This window comes from Anser cygnoides, chromosome 5, assembly GCF_040182565.1.
Source record: "Anser cygnoides isolate HZ-2024a breed goose chromosome 5, Taihu_goose_T2T_genome, whole genome shotgun sequence".
NCBI classification, from domain to species: domain Eukaryota; kingdom Metazoa; phylum Chordata; class Aves; order Anseriformes; family Anatidae; genus Anser; species Anser cygnoides.
The window spans coordinates 31,026,869-31,045,049 of NC_089877.1; the positions used below are offsets into that span (position 1 = coordinate 31,026,869).

General features: G+C 42.6%; 1 protein-coding gene across 11 annotated transcripts in view; it reads left to right on the forward strand.

Moving 5' to 3' along the window:
* The window catches only part of RGS6 (regulator of G protein signaling 6), a 265,022-nt gene that overhangs the window by 175,862 nt on the left and 70,979 nt on the right, over nt 1-18,181 (forward strand). For 6 of the 11 annotated variants that reach the window (XM_066998673.1, XM_066998675.1, XM_048064856.2 and 3 more), the window contains one exon: nt 13,867-14,002. The exons of the other annotated variants lie outside the window; for them this stretch is intronic. In XM_066998673.1, the coding sequence (XP_066854774.1) occupies nt 13,867-14,002 (136 nt within the window). The remainder of the gene's footprint in view (nt 1-13,866; nt 14,003-18,181) is intronic. 11 annotated transcript variants of the gene reach the window in all.

Genomic DNA, 18,181 nt, shown 5'->3' on the forward strand with positions numbered 1-18,181 from the left:
TCGCATGAATTTTCTTCAAAATAGTCTCAGGACAAGAAGCATTTTCTGAAATAGAGATCTGTCTTATGCAAATCAAAGTAGTACCAACACTGTAACAGCAGAAAGCTAGGGCCCTGGAAAAGTCACATCAGGGTGCAGAATAGTAGACCAAGAAAAAAAACTTTCAATGTGCTTTGTCAGGCTGAAGGTTTGTCAGGCTGTGACTGTTGTTAAAGTAGGGTTCACTCTGTTAGGGCCCATGCTGTTGAAAGAGATTATCTAAAAACAGCCTTCTGTTTTTGTCATTTACTCCTCTTCCCTGGGATTACTGGACCAGTCTGTTCATGGAAAGGTCTTAGCACTTTGTAGGGACAGAGAAAGTTTGATACAGATTTGCATCTGTGTGCTGCAAATGATTACAATGTAGATGCCTTTCTAGCACCTTTAAAAAAATTAAATGAAGATATCCAAATGTAGGTGGTCACAATCTCTGTTACTACATCTGCCTGGGCTGGAGGGAAGGAGGAAAAACAGATCTCAGGTCAAGCCAGCAAATGTTCAGTCTGCCTTGGAGCTGCCTTCTCTCCCATCTTGTGTGTCGCCTCTAACCAGTTAATCCAAGTAAACAGGTGGTTAGGACTAACCCTGTGCTTAGAAGGCTTGTTGGTGCAAGCTGTGTTTCTAGGGGGATGTGGGAGGTGTTGCGGGTCGGAACCAGCTGCAGGACATGCGCTTCTACCGAGTTCAGTCCCAGAAGCGTGGAAGGATAGAGACGTGGCAGGCAGGATCCCGGGTGGAAGCACGTTAAAGTAGTACATGTTTCTCAGAGATCGGAGCAGATGTGTGTGGCAACAGAACACGTAGAAACAGGGGCTTGGGAATATTTGAGGAGAGGTTGAAGAGACATCTTGTTTGTTACGGTCACCTGGCATTGCATACTTTCACTTCAGGCTACCACAGAATAACAGTGATCATTAATACGGACCTAGAGGTTTGCACTGTGGAAGGAGGAGACTTCCTTTCCAGGTTATGCTGAGAGATGCACATTAATATGTTTCCCCAGTGAGTGGTAAAACCTGCGGTGGTTTTGCGTCATGTCTGCGTTGGTCTGTTGAGCCACCTCGCTGGCTTTACTAAATTAAAGGAAACCAGCATCTGCTCTTCAGCAGCTCTTCAGCTGCATCGCTTGGCTGGTTGGTAGGGGCTGATCAGCATGACTGTGTCTCTAGGCCTGTTTCTGCCTCTCTTTGCTAATGATGCAGAATTTTGCAGAATTTGATGCAGAATTCAGCATTTGTCCTGTTTTGCCATATTGCATAACAAACTTTATTTCTTGAGAGGTATTACTGGATTCCACCGTCCTCTCTAACGAAAACCTATATAGGCTTATATAGGCTTGCCTGTTAACATGAATGGCAGCTACATTTTGTCTTGTCACATAAACTTATCTTTTTTATTAAGCTTTCAGAGATGAAGACAGAGATGTCATGCTATGTTATGGGGAACGCAGGATAGCATACAAGCTACTGTCTACAAATAATTAAAGCTGCCAGGTAGGGCTGCAGTACTGAGGATAATGTGCAATACTGTATTTTGGGGGGGAACTTGCTGAAGGAGCTTTGGAGTCCTTAGGAGCTGTACTGTGTTTGTTTAGGGAATTCCCTGTAAGGCACTCTGTTCTGAGGTGAGTTTCTGCAGGAGAGTCACAAGAGAGAGGCTGCAGGATCTCTGCTGACATTGGGACACTGGTTTTCTAAAAGGGTAGCCTCAAATGAAGTCAGGCTGCTGTGGACATCCATGCATGTGGCTGCCCTGGGAATCGTTATGTTGAAGGTGATACCTTTGCAAACTCCCTCTAGGTGCTGGGAAGGAGAGAACATAAGGCATGTCCTTGTCAACTGTGTCCCATACTTCCTGTTTCTGCCTTTTTCTTTGTAACCTGCAGATCCTGAGAGGACTGGTTCTCACCTAATGAGAAATAATTGTACAGAAGGTTTTGCTGAGGTAGGGCTCTTAACTAATGTGGAACAAGTTAGCAGGTATGAACTGCAGAAGGTAGGCTCTAAAGGATACAGTAAGAATGCACATCCTAAGTCAAACCAGTGCCCACCAATATTCTTACCAGCCGTGCATCCCGTAATGGATACCTAGGGTTAGGATAAAACCAAAAAAATAAAAAAAAATGCATAGCAGTATTATACCAGTATACTATTCAACCTCCGGCCGTCTGCTATAAGGGACATCTCAGTGGGGGACTCAAACAAATGTTTTGCCATTCTGTTTAGATTTGATTATATTTTCATTTTTTAAATATGCAGAACAGATGTTTTTAGCTTGCAGTAAAGATTAACAAAAAAAGCCTTCTAGAAAATAGTTTGAAATATGATTGTTATTTTGGCAGCATTTTACATTACATAAAACCTTATAAGTGCACACATGTACATTTTCCTTGTGTATGACATATACAAAAGTGTACTCCCATAGAACTGGATTTTAGCATGTGACTGAAAGAACATTCAGGTTAACACGTAGGTATTTGAAGTAGTCATTTGCTACTAACCTAGCTAAAACAGTAGGTGATGGTCAAGTTACTCTCTCAGCTAGTTAACTGAAGATGAAGAGGCAGGCTGAGAACGGGCTTTCATAGCTGGCGGTACTGCTAATGCCATGTAGAACCAACTGCTCTGTGCGGGAGGATCCTGTGCTCATTATGCTCAGCAGTAAAGGCATCTCACCCTCAGCATGGCATACATGAAAGCTTCATCTTTTCCTGTAGTTCAAGGAAGTGATTTTCCCTTTCTTATCCCAACACATCCCACCTAGACACACTTGACTGTTCTGAGGTACTTAGCTTGCTTCCCATTCACCGTTATCTCTATTTTTTCCTCCCATCTCTGGAATGTGCTTAAGACACCAAATTTTGCCCTTTTATGCTTGATTGGGATCGCGCTGCATGGTGCAATTTGATGCAGTACTTGTGTTTTAGATTTAAACATGGAGTTATAGATATGCCTGGAATGTACAAAAAATAAAATAGACCACTAGGGTCTGAAGTGTGTGGCTTACAGTTATTAGTCAAATATGTGAATTACAGAGTGCTTTGTCCCTTTAATGTTGCATTAGTGAGTACATTGATGCAAGAAATTACCCACTTAAACTTAAAAAATAATTTTCATATATCATTGGTCATTTTAGAGCAAAGCTTTGCATTTCTAGAAGACTGATGTGAATTATATTGCTGTTTATTGTCTATGAACTAAAATGTGTACATATTTGGGGTGTATTTTTTTTTAAATGCATAATGACCCATGAAAGTGTAATTGGAGAAAAATGAGCCCAGCCTTTCCCAGAAATGTTCATCTATTCTACAGAGTGCTGACTACTAAATTGTAAAGGGAAAAGAAATAGCCTGATAAATTATGGAACTTAGTCTGGACTATATGCCAACTCAAGAAAAAACTGAACCCTGGTTACCAAGGGTAAGGTCCTCCAGTATCTATGTGGCTAGGTGAAACACTTGAAGTGCCTTTGAAAAAGCAAATCTGATGTTAAAAAATGGCTTTAACTATTATGGCACTATATCTTCTTTTGAAAATCAGCAGGATATAGACTCCTAAGGGCCTTTCAGTTTTGAAAATGGAATAATGGAGTCTGAGTAATTTTGGCATTACTGAAATTTGTGTCCGGCATCATCTTTTAAAAATATGGAAGGGTTGCACATGGGACACCTTTTTGTTGCATTGATGTTGTATCTGAGTTTGACATTATTTACAGTTAAAAGATGTAACACATTTACTTGGGGGAAATTCTCAAAAGCATGCATGGCTGTTAGGCTGCCATGGCCCAGTAATAATGAGAGAGAAAGGTCTATGCCTTTGTGTATTCAGGGAGGCAAAGGGATGGAAACAGCTTGGGAGAAGAAAAGGAGAAGTAGGCAAGGAGGTGCATTGTTTTGCTTTCGGAATTAATACTTTAGAATACTGATTACAGACAGCACACAAATACCCAACAATTCCCTTTCATAAAAGGGAATTTCATAAAATCTAAACCAGCATAATGCGTATCATTACTCCAAAATAGGTTTAAAGCAAAAATGTGCATTTAATAACAAAATGATAAAACTGAAGAGATCTCCATGGAAGAAAAAAAAAAAAAAGAAGTCGAATGTAAGCCAACTGGGGTCCTGTTTATATCCATTCCTAGTAGCCACTGGTTATCCTTCCTGTGGAAAGGATGAAAACTAGATGATTAAAAAATAAACTATTGCTGTTATAGATCAACTTTTCTTACATCATTTTTAATAGTAAGGAAGCAATTAAGCCCCATCAACAGTGTGACTGTTTTCCTTAGCATGTACTTTCGCAGGGGGTGTTGTGGGTTTGCATGGAGCTTTCAGCCTTCTCAGGGAGGAATTAATTAGTGGTCAAATTGGTCTGTATTTATCAGCAATTACATTTTTCCCTAATACCAAAACTTAGCCCAACCAGCTGTTGCCCTCCCAGAACAGCTTGATGTGATGGCAAAGCATTCACTGGGCTAGCTAGGCAACTCTGGTGCTGCAGAGTAGGTAACAGGATCATGCCAACAGACTGAAGACTGATAACTAACTTCCTGACCCCATTTTATAAGCCCCAGACGTGTAAGAACTGTGCAAGTGGCACATGGCATCCCATGGTACCAACCCGTACAAGAGCCAAGGATTGCATGTTCCCCCTCCCATGCATCTTCAAAAAGTTGATTTCTTCTGCGTAAAGAAATTCTGATAGCTAGTTCTGCTGTGCTAAGGACTCCAAAAGATAAGAGGAGTGACTGTTCTCTGTTAGGAGGGTAAGACCCTTCGTTCTCAGGGTTTCAGCTGTTTACTTCTATACCTGCATAATAGGTGAGACAATTTAAAAAAAAAAAAGTCACAATATCAAAAGGATCTCTGGCTAGACCCATATTCTGGGGTTTTGTAGGTGTAATTTAAAGAAAAGTTTTCATCTTTTATGCGACACAGAAGGAAAGCTTAAAATGCAGATTGTGGCTTGCAGTGTTAGAAAATGTTAGGAAAGGTATGTTGAAGGAAGATGAAATGTTACTGGTGTGAGACTTGCTTCTTTACCAAATGGGTCGATATCTTGTCATGCTGTACTGCAGTTTATCATGAGGGTATCACCTCTGCATATGTGAAGTGTCTCTCTGTGTTTTCAAATTTGAATGGCTGGAAGATCTTCATGACTTTCAGAAGCTACTATCAACTCCTGTTTTGATGTCTTCTCTCACTAGACCACCTCCTGACAGTAATTTGCTGGTTTAGCCATAACGTGGGCAGCCTTTGCTTAAAGTCTGCAGCACAACTAACGTGGTCATGGAGCGAAGCTGTGTGAGGCTGCACTCTTGGAGCATTGCATGTTGTGAGAAGAACGGGCCAAATAAGGGATGTGGTCCTTGACCAAATGGGCCTAATATCTGTGTGCCCTACAAAAGGGATCTGCCCAGTACTAGGCAGGACAGAAAACATGCTGAGTAACATCTTGTAGTTGTAAGTTACTTGGTTGGGATCTTGGTTTGAGATTTGCGTGGCCTTTTCTTAGACTGATCTTGTTTGCACAGGATGGTCTGTGAGTAAACTGGCAAGCGAATGTGAATACTGTCCTTTCAGGCTGTTCTTGCAGCCTGGAAACAATATCCTGATTTACCTGCCATGGGATCTGCTGTGGTTTGTTCTAGGCATAGTGCTAGCTAAATTTGCCAAGCACTGGCAGGCTTAGTCTGTGAAAGTAAAACCAGGAACAAGCACTTGCAAGGGAGAGGCTGCACAGGAGAGCAGAACTGGGGAACTCCATTGACAGGAATTAGTATTAATGTTCAACACGCTAAGGAGCTGTCTGGTGTTTTATGTCTTCAGTGTGCCATGTAAACAGCAACTCATTAATCTTTACAACCCGCTGAGACACCTGAATATTTTAATTACTTTTTTTTTCAGTCAGTTAATTGACCTGCACAGACACTATGTACGGTCTTTCCAAAGTTATATGAGTACATACCAGAACTGAAACTTAGACGTGCCTGACGCCAAGCTCCAGCATAGTAGGTGAAGAAGTCCAGATATGATGAGTAGCAGAAAAGGACTTCGTCATCTTTTATATTTCTAACTCACATTTTCAGGGCTTTTCTTTGAGAAAACTTTGAAAACATTAGCCTGAAACAGGAGCGTCAGCAAGTAGCTGGGGGGTAGGGTGTTAGTATATTATTTCTGTTTGGTGCAGCACATAGCTTTAGACATCTTAGGGTTCCTGTGTAAAACAGGGAGGGAAAGACTCCTGCAGGAGCTCATTCAAAGTAGGTGGCTAAGATGCATGTCAAATGAAGGTGTTGCCAACACTGGAGCTTACTGTGGAAAAGTCCTTGTTACACAAGGAAACCATGTGATACATGATTCAGGGGAGTCAGCACTGCTGTTCAGCAGACACATTAGTTGAATTGCTGTCCCTAATGACAAGTGAATAATGAGTGACTGGTGTATTGGTGTAGGTTCATTAGAAGTAGTTTTGCAAACCTTGCTGATGCTGAAACATAGAAAATTAAGTTCACATGTTCTTAAACAGAGGCCACTCTTTTTATTTATGTATTTGCAGGGAGTGGTTTTGTAGACTTATATTCAGAGTAGCACTTGAACCATTTAGGTTTGGCAAAAGTAACTCATTTTTACATACTTACTGTTTTCAACATCTATGTTATTATTCCTTGTGACTGGATTTTACATGCAAATCCTCTCCTTGCACATTTTCTCCCTTCAGTTCTACTCTTTTACTCTTTGACTGCAAGAGGGGAACAAATCTCAGTTGCTGGAGGAGAGTGTGTAACTTAAACTGTGTGCTCACTGAATAAGGGACTGCAGGACTCTGCTTTCCAGTGCGTCCGCACTCGTCTGTGCGTGTGCAGCGTAAGCTACTGCTAATCCCAGTGTCAACAGGATAAAAAGTTTATTTTCGAATAAATCAGTATAGTACACAGAATCTGCTGAGTCTGTGAGATACCACAGCTATAAGTACTGACCAGACATGCTTTAGACTGGCATCAGCAGAGTCGTGACGGTGTTATTTGCAGTACAGTGGTACAGAATCCCAAATGCTGGCCCATACTCTTCCCGAGGGAGGAGTACCTTTCCATAGAAAATATGAGGTTGCTTGGGAAGCCTTTACGATGTCAGAGTTGATGGGACTTACGATTTTTATGTGGCCTTCAGAAACCCTATATTGCATTGAGAAGTACATAGTATTTATAATATGTATATATATAACGTTAATACATGTGTTCTATATAATTACACTCAGATCTCATGATTAACGATCACCACGTTACCATGCACTTGTGCAGCTGGATTTCTGGTCCCACTTCTTCCACACATCACTTTGGTGCTCATTCTTGCAGCAGAGACCATACAATGAGCAGTCCAGCTAATTACTCTCCGGCCTGTGCTTCTGGGGGGAAATAATGAGACAAAGACTTTTGTTGTCTCTTTTTTAAGTTTATCTATATGACAAAACATTTTTTAGACAGAAGTGACTTTTGTCAAACTTTTTGCCTAGGTTTAACATAATCTCTTTTGGAGCTGACTTTCTCTACTGTTTCTGTTGTACTGTTCTTTAGATAAATGTGCTGTAGTGCCTTACTTTGAAACTTTTTTTTTCTTTAGAACTTCTATTTCTCTCAATGCATTTTGTATCTTTTGCTGCTTATATTTCACCCCTCATAAATGATTCAGTTTAATTCATAAGGTCAAACCTTTAACCCATTAAGTTTTGGGTGGTTTCTGCTGGGAGGAAGGAATAAGTTCAGATTACAGAAGTTCAACCACGCGAGTCCTCCTCTTGAGCCCAGGCTTTTACGTGATTGTATTTCCGAGATCTGCAGAAGCAACCGATTTCTTTTACCTCCCCGGTAAACCAGAAGTGAATATATTTATAAAAAGCAAGGTCTGTAGCCCGTAAGACCTCACAAACACTTCTGCACGCTTCTGTACTTCTGGGGGCTGTTCCTACAAGGCACTGGTGACTCAGAGACAAGGGGAGCGTCAAGCATCTGAGCGCATTCCTCCCAACTGCGTGGTCCTGGGGGGATGGTGCGAAGTAAACAGAAAAAAAAAACAAGCCGTGTCCTCAACTCTGCCTTTCCATGCGTCTTTTCACACATTTTTTTTTTTTTGCTTTGATGCTCTAATTCTGCAGGGTGATTTGTTGGGACCTTTCCATCTCTCTTCTCTGTGACCCTGCGATTGGCTTCAGTGCAGACATCGTCCCCTCTCCCCCTCGTGTCTCCCTGGGCAGGGCGAGGATGGTGCCCGCTCCCTCCGCTCCTCTCAGCCTGTTGATGGTCGTGCTGTCAATCTGATTTGCCAGAAGCTGGTCGTGGTGCTGTGTCAGCAGGCTGTGACCCCCCAGGAGGAGCCCCTCAGGGTACCCACCAGCCATCCTCCACCCCACAGCTCCACAGGCTGCCTGCTACCACCCAGGGGCGAGCCGGTGGGAAGGGGCCAGGGCAGAGGCAGCGTGTGCTGGACAGGAGGTGTCAGCTGAAAGGACGCAGGGAATCGTTGTAATCTGGCCTGGTCTGTCCCGTGTCTAAGGCAAGCTTTGCTTTCATTTAAATAAGCATTGATTTGCCATAAAACCTGTGTGGCGGTGTGTCTGTTCTGTAGTCTCTGCCTGTGACTTTGTTAAACAGGTTTCCAGCGGGTGTGCACGTTTGCAAAAGCAGCTCTTGCTTTCTGTCACTGCTCATTGAAGTTGAATTGCTGCCCTGACAATCCGTCAGTCAGCTTACGCCAGGAATGGAATTCAGAGACAGACTAACTCCGTCTGCATTCGCACAGTGCTTGCTGGTGGCACCCTGACGATACTGCAGCCTGAATATGGAAAGCAAATATGGGAGTCTTGTGTGCACTGGTGAAATGTATTTGCTTTTCTTTTCATTTTGATATTTACACTAAGCTTTTTTTTTGGTAAAGTATCTTATGTAGTTCTAGTTTCTCCGATCGCTTGTATAAGTCTCCTCTGAAGACCTTTTAAGACTTCTCACTCTCAACATTGCAAAACTTCTGATGAATTAAAATACTTCCCAAGGCATTACACAACACAGTATTGCTCACTCTATTTTTTTTTTCCTTTGTGTTATGTGGAGAAGATATGGGGTTGTACATATTTGTGAACTAAAAATGCTAGAATGGTTTGCTGCATTGTAAGGCTTGTTTGTGCAAATCTGCACAGGCAGGCCGTGCCTGCTGCTAAGCACCACCGTGTGGCATGGGAAAGACATGAGTGAAACTGCTGGGCCTTGGAGCGAGGCTGTGCTGGATGGAGGTAGGAGAGCGGCAGTGCTGCCTGCTCGGGGCATCACACCTCAAACAAGGCTGGTGGTCACTGCCTGCTGAACGGCATTATAGAAGATGTGCCAGGTGCTCCTGGTCTGCTCCAAGCCTGCCCCACCTTCAGGGGCTGTTGCTTTCTGAAATCATCATGGCCTCGGAGCAGCGCATCAGCTTTGCCAAGTCCAAACCCACGTTTACCCAGAAAGGAGTTAAATAAAATGCTGATCTTCAGCTTCTTAGTGGGGAAGAAAAAGGAAGAAATGTAAGTTATTTTACAAGCTAGAGTTGCTCTTAGAACAGAAACAAAAACACCTTTTATAAATCATATAGACAGATATTTTGTAGTTCTGAGCTATGCGATGCTTTGACACGTTTAAACTGAATAGCAGTCGTTTAATGTAGCTTTTTAAAATGCTTCTTATTTTCAGTTATTTGGTAAAATAAACTCAGAGTACTTAACAGAAAATGTAGTTTTTGTGTGGGGGTATTTAAGAGAAGCAGATTGTTGACTTTACTGCTTCTATTATTACATGCAGCCCTATGAAATCCATCAAACAGGAGAAAGGAAAAAATGATTTACCCATTTTGAACTTGTAATTATGAATACTGACAGATTTGTGCTTGCTGATTTGTTTCAGTGTTATTAAATTGTTCTGCACATTTAAAATCCACACTGATAAATGCCCATATTTGAAATGCGTATTTGAATGGTGTTGCCAGCAGAATCAGCTAGCTGCTGCTTGCCAGTACAAACACCTTTAACGCATGGCTTCGGGAGCCCTGCTTGAATTATGGCCTCTAATGTTGGTGCTAATGTTACCTCTTTGTTTTGTGTGGCACTAAGTAAATTGTCAGCAATTGCTAAATGATCATAATTCATATAGAGTTACCCTTGGCTAGAAGTTGTTATACATGCAACCTTAATCGTGCTGGAGAATTGTCCCTGACCAACCGCTGCACCAGTGCAGAGGTCCAATGAGGCTAACTGCTCTCCGGTGCACCCTGCTTAATGCATGATTGAAAGGCCTAGCAGGCAAACGAGGGGGGAAAGCTGTACAGACCTGATTATTTCATTTTCAGGACGATGAACTCCTGGAGGGAAAAGAGCTTCAGATGTCGGGTTATTTCATTTTCCAGGTAATGCGACTGTTATTGCATCACCACGAGCACTGCGTGTGGTTCCCAACCTCTCCTGAAGAATGGGAAAGAAAAGAGTAGCAACGTGTCAGGACAAAGCAGGTTTCTTAGAAAATTTGATGCTGCTAATTATTCTTGGCAGTAATAGAGAGAAAATGTTGTCATAGTTAACACAGGAGTGTGTGATCTTGTGTAAGAGAGATTTGTCATGGCCTGAGCACTTCTGGAGGCTGAGAATTTGAGTGCTGCTGCAAACAGGATTCCTGTCAAAATTCATGGGAACCTGGCTCATGCAAGGACAACAGGGCCAGATCTCCTAGCAAACAAATATAGTACCAGAATCGTCAAAATGCTGTAGCTTTAGGTGCACTGTACATACTGTCATACACAAGTCAGTGACATTCACACCTATGCAGGGAAACTGTGAGAGCAGTGGCGAGGGCAGGGGGTTTGACAGCATTTGAAACCCACTTTGGGAGTGAGGACACAAAGTGAAGGGACCTGACAATCACATGCTGAAATACACCAGTTGGCTCTGTGCACTATTGATCTTCCCCTTTCCTTTAGAAGAAGATTTGCTATTAAAAATATTAGTATGATAGAAATGGCAGAGAGATTGCCTTTGATTTGAAGACAGTGCGCATGAATTGCATAAGAGTAAAAATGTTTCAGCCCTAACAAGATCTGACACGGGAACCTGCAATAGCCCCGATTCCAGCAGTGCTGGAAGTTGCTTCCCTGGCTGTTCTGTTGCTGAGTTGTTTTGACAGCACGGGGAACGGGGTCTAAGCGCTGCTGCATGGCACGGAGCCAAGCTGTGGAGCTATACGAGCCGCTTCGGTAGCTTGAGTAACGTAAAGGCAGAGCAGCCTGAAATGCAACTGTAAATTTATGATAAATTGCAAGTGTGAAGTTACAACTTAACACATCTACAGTTCTTAACAATTTGTAAAAGGAGGTGACTTCTGGTACTGTTGCATGTGGTAACTATTGCTGCTGGGAGACCGGGAACGCAGTTTTCCTGCCTCTTGTATACATTTATAATGCCTCTAAAGACAGCATGCCTGTCTTCTGTGGGTATTATAGGTACACATTTGAATGACACAAATTGTGGAGTTGTTAGGTCTTCTGATTTGCAATTTCTTCCTGTACTTGTAGTAAAAGCAGTTTGCTCAGCGTTGCATTTGGGGAGGGAACGAGGTTTGGGTGCTGGTCAGGCAGCATGACTTCGCTTCAGAGCAGCCATGTCCTAGCCACGCAAAGCACCACAGGGATGCTTGCACCGGGGCTCTGGCATAATCTGGCTTCTCGAGGGTGTGCGTTTGTGTGTTGAGCTTTAGTTACACCAGGCCCAACTGGAGACACCACAGAGCTGCCGGCAGCACAGGTGTCCCAAGGCAGATGAGGAGCATTGAACATGGATCAGTGTAATTGCTCCTGAGGTACAGCTGCTGCCTGGCCTCTGTGCAAGCAGTCAGAGCTGCTGAACACCGGGTGTGAGCGTTGGGCCCAGGCTGAAGTGATGCTGCACCATCGAAGCACAGGGTAAGAACAAGGCTGATGCCGACTGCCAACTGCTTTGTGTCAGTGCAGGTCAGCTGGAAGAAGACCTTTTGCTGGTTCTGCTTTTTTTCCAGTTGAGGACCCAGGTTAAGCCGTGCTGCCAGACCTCATCCACCGGGATTAACTGTGCATCCATTAAAGGGCTCGCTGACACAGCCCTGCTAATGTGGCCGCCATGTGATCGCTTCAAGGCCGCTGCTCTCGGCTGCTCAGCATGGGCTGAGCCTGCCTTTAGGTGGTGTTGACGGGAGAGTGCTGAAAGCAAGACGCCTGTCTTTGGGTGTGTCTCATGCTGCTTGCATTCAGGGTGCAAAGCTGAACCGCTTCTTGGAGGGCAGCGTCATAACGGGAGCAGTCTAGGGCTGGTACCTCTGAGATCTTATGGTCTGGTATATGCCTGTGCTACCCGGGCGGGTTAGCCCACACGGGTCTGCGTGGCAGCAGTGTGTGTGTTTTGCTAGCCAGACTCCCTCCAAATAGCAGTCCAGAAGAAGGAGGTATTAGCAGGGTGAGCCCTTGGCATTGCTTTCCCTTGGAAAGTTTTCCTCTGTCCCTTGCCCTACAACACAAGTGTGAACCCCTGGCAGTGCAGCTGAGGGCCTGGGTCATTGCTCCCTCTTGTGAAAGAATTTGTTAATAGACTTGCTGTTAATTTTGCTTCAGGGCCTGGTGGCAGGAACAGGAACAAGCAAGAGTCAGATGTCAGGGCCATTAATTTTAATAGGGCCTTGATAAATCTGCAATCAGATTCACAGAGTTTTGTTTACACAGGTATGGGCACTCACGCAAGAGAGGTACAGCGTGCTTCTGAAATTCAAAAGCAACATACAAACACCTATGATTAGTATTTCTCTGGGACTCGTCTCTGAAATATTGACATTTGATATAAGTGGACAAACATGCAGAACAGCTCTCTGTAGATAACAGTAAAGGAGACAGAGAAGGGCTGAATAAGTGGTTGGAATGGCATATCAGCCCAAACCCTGTGATAAGTAACCCACACTTGTCAGGAAAATGTAGAGGACTTGCAGGTTTTGAACCCATTAAATTTACAAATCTTCCATTCTTCTTCTTGTTTTATCATCCTGGAGTGCCCATGCACAATTTAGTGCTACGTGCTGCTTGCCACCCTGCAGCAAGCAGCATCCTTGCTTCACACAAGTATTATATTTTCCAATTTTTTATTATGAGAAAAATGAATTGTGAATTCAGGCACTCAAAAGTTATGATGAATAAAAATAAAGACTCCTTAAAACCTTCAGCTGCTGTGGTCAAAAAGGGGTAATAGTTCTGCTGCTAATGGTTGTTAATAATTCACAAACAAATTTTAAAGTGAGCCTAATGTAAAGGGAAATTTCTATAGGTAGGAGCTCTAAGCTGTTGTAGCTTTGATGATGCTCCTTGCTGACACTGAGTGGTGCAATTACCACATTTTCTGAGTCAGCTGCTGAGTGTTGGGTTTTTTACTCTGTTATTGGTATTTATTTATGTGCGTATCGTAGGCAAGTTCTGTAAAGTGTTTCCCCATTATTTGTAACACAATACTAGGGAGGGAGAGACCCAGATTTTTCTCCCCCCCCCCCCCCCCCTTTTTTTTTTTAATCCAGTACAGTAAAAACTGGAGCTTTGCATTAAATCTTTGTTGTGAGCAGGATTCTGGGCTTCCAACCTAGATGAAATCACTGTGGAAGTCAGTGGGAGATTTGTGTGGGGAAAAATGGTAGCAGGGAGTGCTGAAGGCCTTGAGAAACTCAGTATAAAATCATTTTGGCTTTTAGCATGGGTGTCGTTTATTTATTTTCACAAACCCCAATTAATTAGCCTTTTGTTCCTAGACTTACCAAGGACCCAGTGCTGTTGTGGAGAGGAAAAAAAAAAAAAAAAAAGAAGAAACCATTTTTTCCATTTATTGGTGTGATTGCTGTGGTTGGCAGAGTAGAAAGCAGCTGGAGTGGCTGCTCAGACACACGTGTAGGTATTCTTATAAATCTTTTTGACTGCTTGTGATTTTTTTTCAGGCTTACTTTTCTGATAGAAATATTTTAAGATTGGTCTGAGTTCAGGAGTAAATTGTTTGGAAAATTTGGTGCTAAAATGGGTTCATCTGTTTTCAAAAACGAAGTGACAGGAAGGAGAACACATTTTCACCCCTGCATCAAAATGCTGTCTGAACCTTGATTTTGTAGATGACTGATGAAAGAGGCCGGGCACGCAGCTTGTTTGCTCACATAGCGTGTCATGGAGTGAGTAGATAATGTCTAGGAAAGATCTGAACATTTCACTTTTTTTTCCACATTCCTTTTTAAAAATAATAGTAATAAAACTTTAAAATATGTCAAGAGAGCATCAGGGTTACACTAGCACTGGACAAAAAAAAAAAAAAACTCGGGAAATAACCCTGAAATCTTATGTTTGCTACTGTACATGTATATATGAGACAAATTCGTCTGTAACGTGATCAGACTGTTTGTTTTATTTAAGACTCCACTTTGTTCATTGTTAATGTTTGTCAGTGTGCTGTGAGCCAATCCTGAGGCCCAAAGCACCCCAGTCCTCATGCCACATCTGGGTGACGTGCGACATCCCATCCATGGCAGGTCTCTGTGGAGCTCCTCTCCGCAGAACTTACCAGCTCTGCCACCTTAGGATACTCAGCAAAAAATGCAGTTGTCCTGTTGGGCCTCAAAAGAAATGCAAAGATACACGCTTGCTGAAGCTTTAGAAGCGCTCTGGCATTTTTTTATTTTTTTTTAAACTTATATATACAACATGTGTGTGTGTGTGTACTTTGTTAGGGACGTGCCCAACCTGTTGGAGGACAAGCAGGCCCTGTTGGTCCTGGCCCCTTTGCCCAGAGACTCTCTCCTCTCCAGGCAGCAGATCTTTAGAAAGCGCTGGAGGTGTTCTGCTGTTTCACACAGTGAGTAGAGGAGGGATGGGTCTATGTTTTCCAAGTAAACCCTGGATTTTCTGGAAGAGCTGGAACAACTTAGGTTGAGTACAGAAGGTGGTGGGGACTCACCTCATTAACTGCATCTTGCCAATGGCCTCACACCGTGTGAACTTTTTTCTAATTTGTCTTTCTTTGGCTGGCCAGTCGTTTGTCATGTTGACAGGCAATGGCCTTCTGAGAACACTGGTTACTCTTATGGGATCACTGAGGCTGAACAGAAAATGGAGAAAATAGCAAGCAATATAAAACTGCTACTCTGTCTCTCAACCAGGTAGGTGGAAAAAAATGGTCATTGTGAATCTGTTTGAGCATGAGGATATAACTATTGTGTTGGCATTAAGCAGCCTCATCTACCTCAGCTTTAAAGAAAACCCTAAAGCAACGAGATAAATTTCATAATAGGTGAGGAGGAAATAGATGTTCTCAGGCTGTTGTCTATCCTTGAACTGAGCAAACTGACTCAGAGAAAACAAAGGTATATAGAGAGGAGTATAGAGGACGTGCGAGCCATTCCTCTACCTAGATCCAGCAACACTTGTATTATGAAAACATACCCAACTATTTTTTCCAGATCTCAAATGCCCTGTTAGGGTTTAGTGGAAATGTGTCAGGATCAAGGGTTACCCTTGGGTGTCCTCTGAAAGTGCTTGTGAAATGTGGAATCTGAAAATCAGCCAGAGAAGATCTTTCAGGGAAGGTGAATTAAAAGGGGACTGTCAGTTGGGCCTAATCTATGGAAGAGATTAAGAAGAAATTTTCTGGAAAACTTACAGATAAGGAGTCTGTGTCTTGATCTGATAGAGGAGGGTCTTGTAAAGGATTCACTCACATCTTCACGGTGTCTTAAAAGGCTAGATCTGAATTTTCTAATACGAGAAAGGACATAAACAGAGTTTGTAGATGGGCAAAACCAGATTGTGGTGATAGGAACAGCCACAAGCAGAAGCAAAGCCAATGTAAGGGTAACCCTAAAAGTTGAAAGTATTGTGGGAGATGTCAGCAAAGAGTTTTCATTATGATTGAATATTAATTAGTGACATGGCTATTAATGATGACAGTAATTAACAGAGGAAGGAAAGACTTGTCATTGTCCCGAGGGGGAGTAATCAGTCTTGGCAGGTGATAAATAATGGTTCAGCAAACTCAGCAGAAAGATAATCTGTCTGCCTCAGGACAACAGGAGAACAGCTATAAAATCTTCCAGGCTTTTGGCAACATTCAGGAATGACTTCATATTTTTAACAGAGAGGAATTAAAATCCATGATCTCGAGTGTTGCCTATATGCTGGAGTGACTGATGGCAGTAGTTCTGGCTGAGCTGATGTTTTCAGTTTGCCACTTTAAACCTTTCTTTTTTAAATCTTAACAAGATGGGGAAGAAAGGCTGGCAAATCTGCTTTCAGCATTGTGTTTTAGTTTGATGAAAATTCCTCAAAAGAAAAGCAGAGCTGGAGTCATGATCATACTATGGAGAGTTAATTCTGCATTAAGTATTCCTGTATATTTTGAAAGGAATTGGTTAGAAGGCACTTTGCCTCCCTTGCTCTTAAGCAAGACAATGAACTTCTCTAGGAGATTTTCAGATTTGAGCTGTCACGTCACTTGGGAATAAAATGACTAAGAGAGTACTGCAAGCCTGTGATCTGAGACCAAAATCAGAACAAATTGTGGACTTCTTACTCTGGGAGATGAACAGAAAAATCAAGAAAGATTCTGGTTTACCTTGAACCAAGACAGCAACCTGTGAGTTTTTATTTGGTTCCTGACAACACAGAAGTGCTTCAATTTGAGTCTTCTTGAAATGTTTTTGTAAGCCTGTGTTTGTTATATCTTTAGGCCATTTTTGTTTTATAAAAGGCAAAAGGGAAAATCTTTGTTTGTTAATAACATTTTCTATTTTATAAACATGTCCAACACAACAGTTACTGACTCTGAATATTTTCCCCATATATTTTTCAGCTACCACTGTACACTGGATGAGTTTTCATTTAGCAGGTAGTTTTGGCCCTCTCAGAACTCTTTTCCTGAGTAAATCTATTACTCAGTAAAAGTTTTACTCAACTCTTCTTGAGTCTTTGATGCTTAGCCTGTGTAACAGTATGTCTACGTGATATTTCAGAGGCAGACACTGTGACCTGGATGGGCTGGGCTCAGCCCTAGACAGCACATCTGGGCCAGGGGTGGTTCATCTCCGGCTGGCTCAGCCCCTGCCCAACATGCTCTTGTCTGCCAGCAAAATACCAAGAAAACATCCCATGTATTGAATTCATAGAACATTCTCCATGGACAAGTCAGGGCTGACTAAAAATCTGGTTTATTGCACCAGACATTAAAGCACGATGTTTATGGGTGAGAGCCAACACATTCTGTTATTCAATTGTGTAATGTTACTTTAGTGAAAGGATCGCTGATTTCTTGGCTATCTATTGTTTATGCAGGGTGTGAGAAAATGAGCTAAAGCAGTGGTCAGCTAGGACTCCTGAGGTTTGTGAGGCTGTAAATTAGTTCAAATGGGCTCTCTTGTTGGGGTTCTGCTGTGTGACTGGTTGCGGGTCATCCGAGTTCCTGAGTGCCAGAAGAAGAAGAAGACATCACCAAGAGAGATTTACCACCAGCCCAGCCACGACACAGTGCTCCTAGGTGGCTCCCACCTGTGGAAAGCAGCTCTAAGATCAGTCCGACACTTGTATGTGCTCTGTGTCCACATGACCATATAAATATTTTTTATCCATGCTCAGTGTGCTAAGCACTGACTGTTCATATAACCACTGTTTATAAGATTGTAACAAGTTTTGTTACTAGCTGATGACCCCTGAAAACTCAAAATAAATAAATAAATAAATAAATTGGGGAAAAAAAAAATTACCTGATAGAACTTAAAGACCCTTTCCTCTGCTCCTGGCCACCATACTGTTGGTGGGATCACTAGCAAGTGCCAACTCAGCAGTGGCTTGGTTTCAGGCACGCTTAGTCCCACTTTCTTCTACAAGATGTTGCTTGTCTTTGACAAGTGCTAGACTTTTCACTGTGTGTTTTTTTTTTTTTTTCAACTGATAATTCAGTTCTATGCTTACAGATGATTGCCCCTGACGTTAAAGGTGCAAGGTGCCAGTAACTGCGCCTTTGTCCCCTTGCTAGGTAGTGCTCTCAGAAACAGTTCCCTGTATGCTGAGGTGACAGAGAAGCTACTGGGAGAG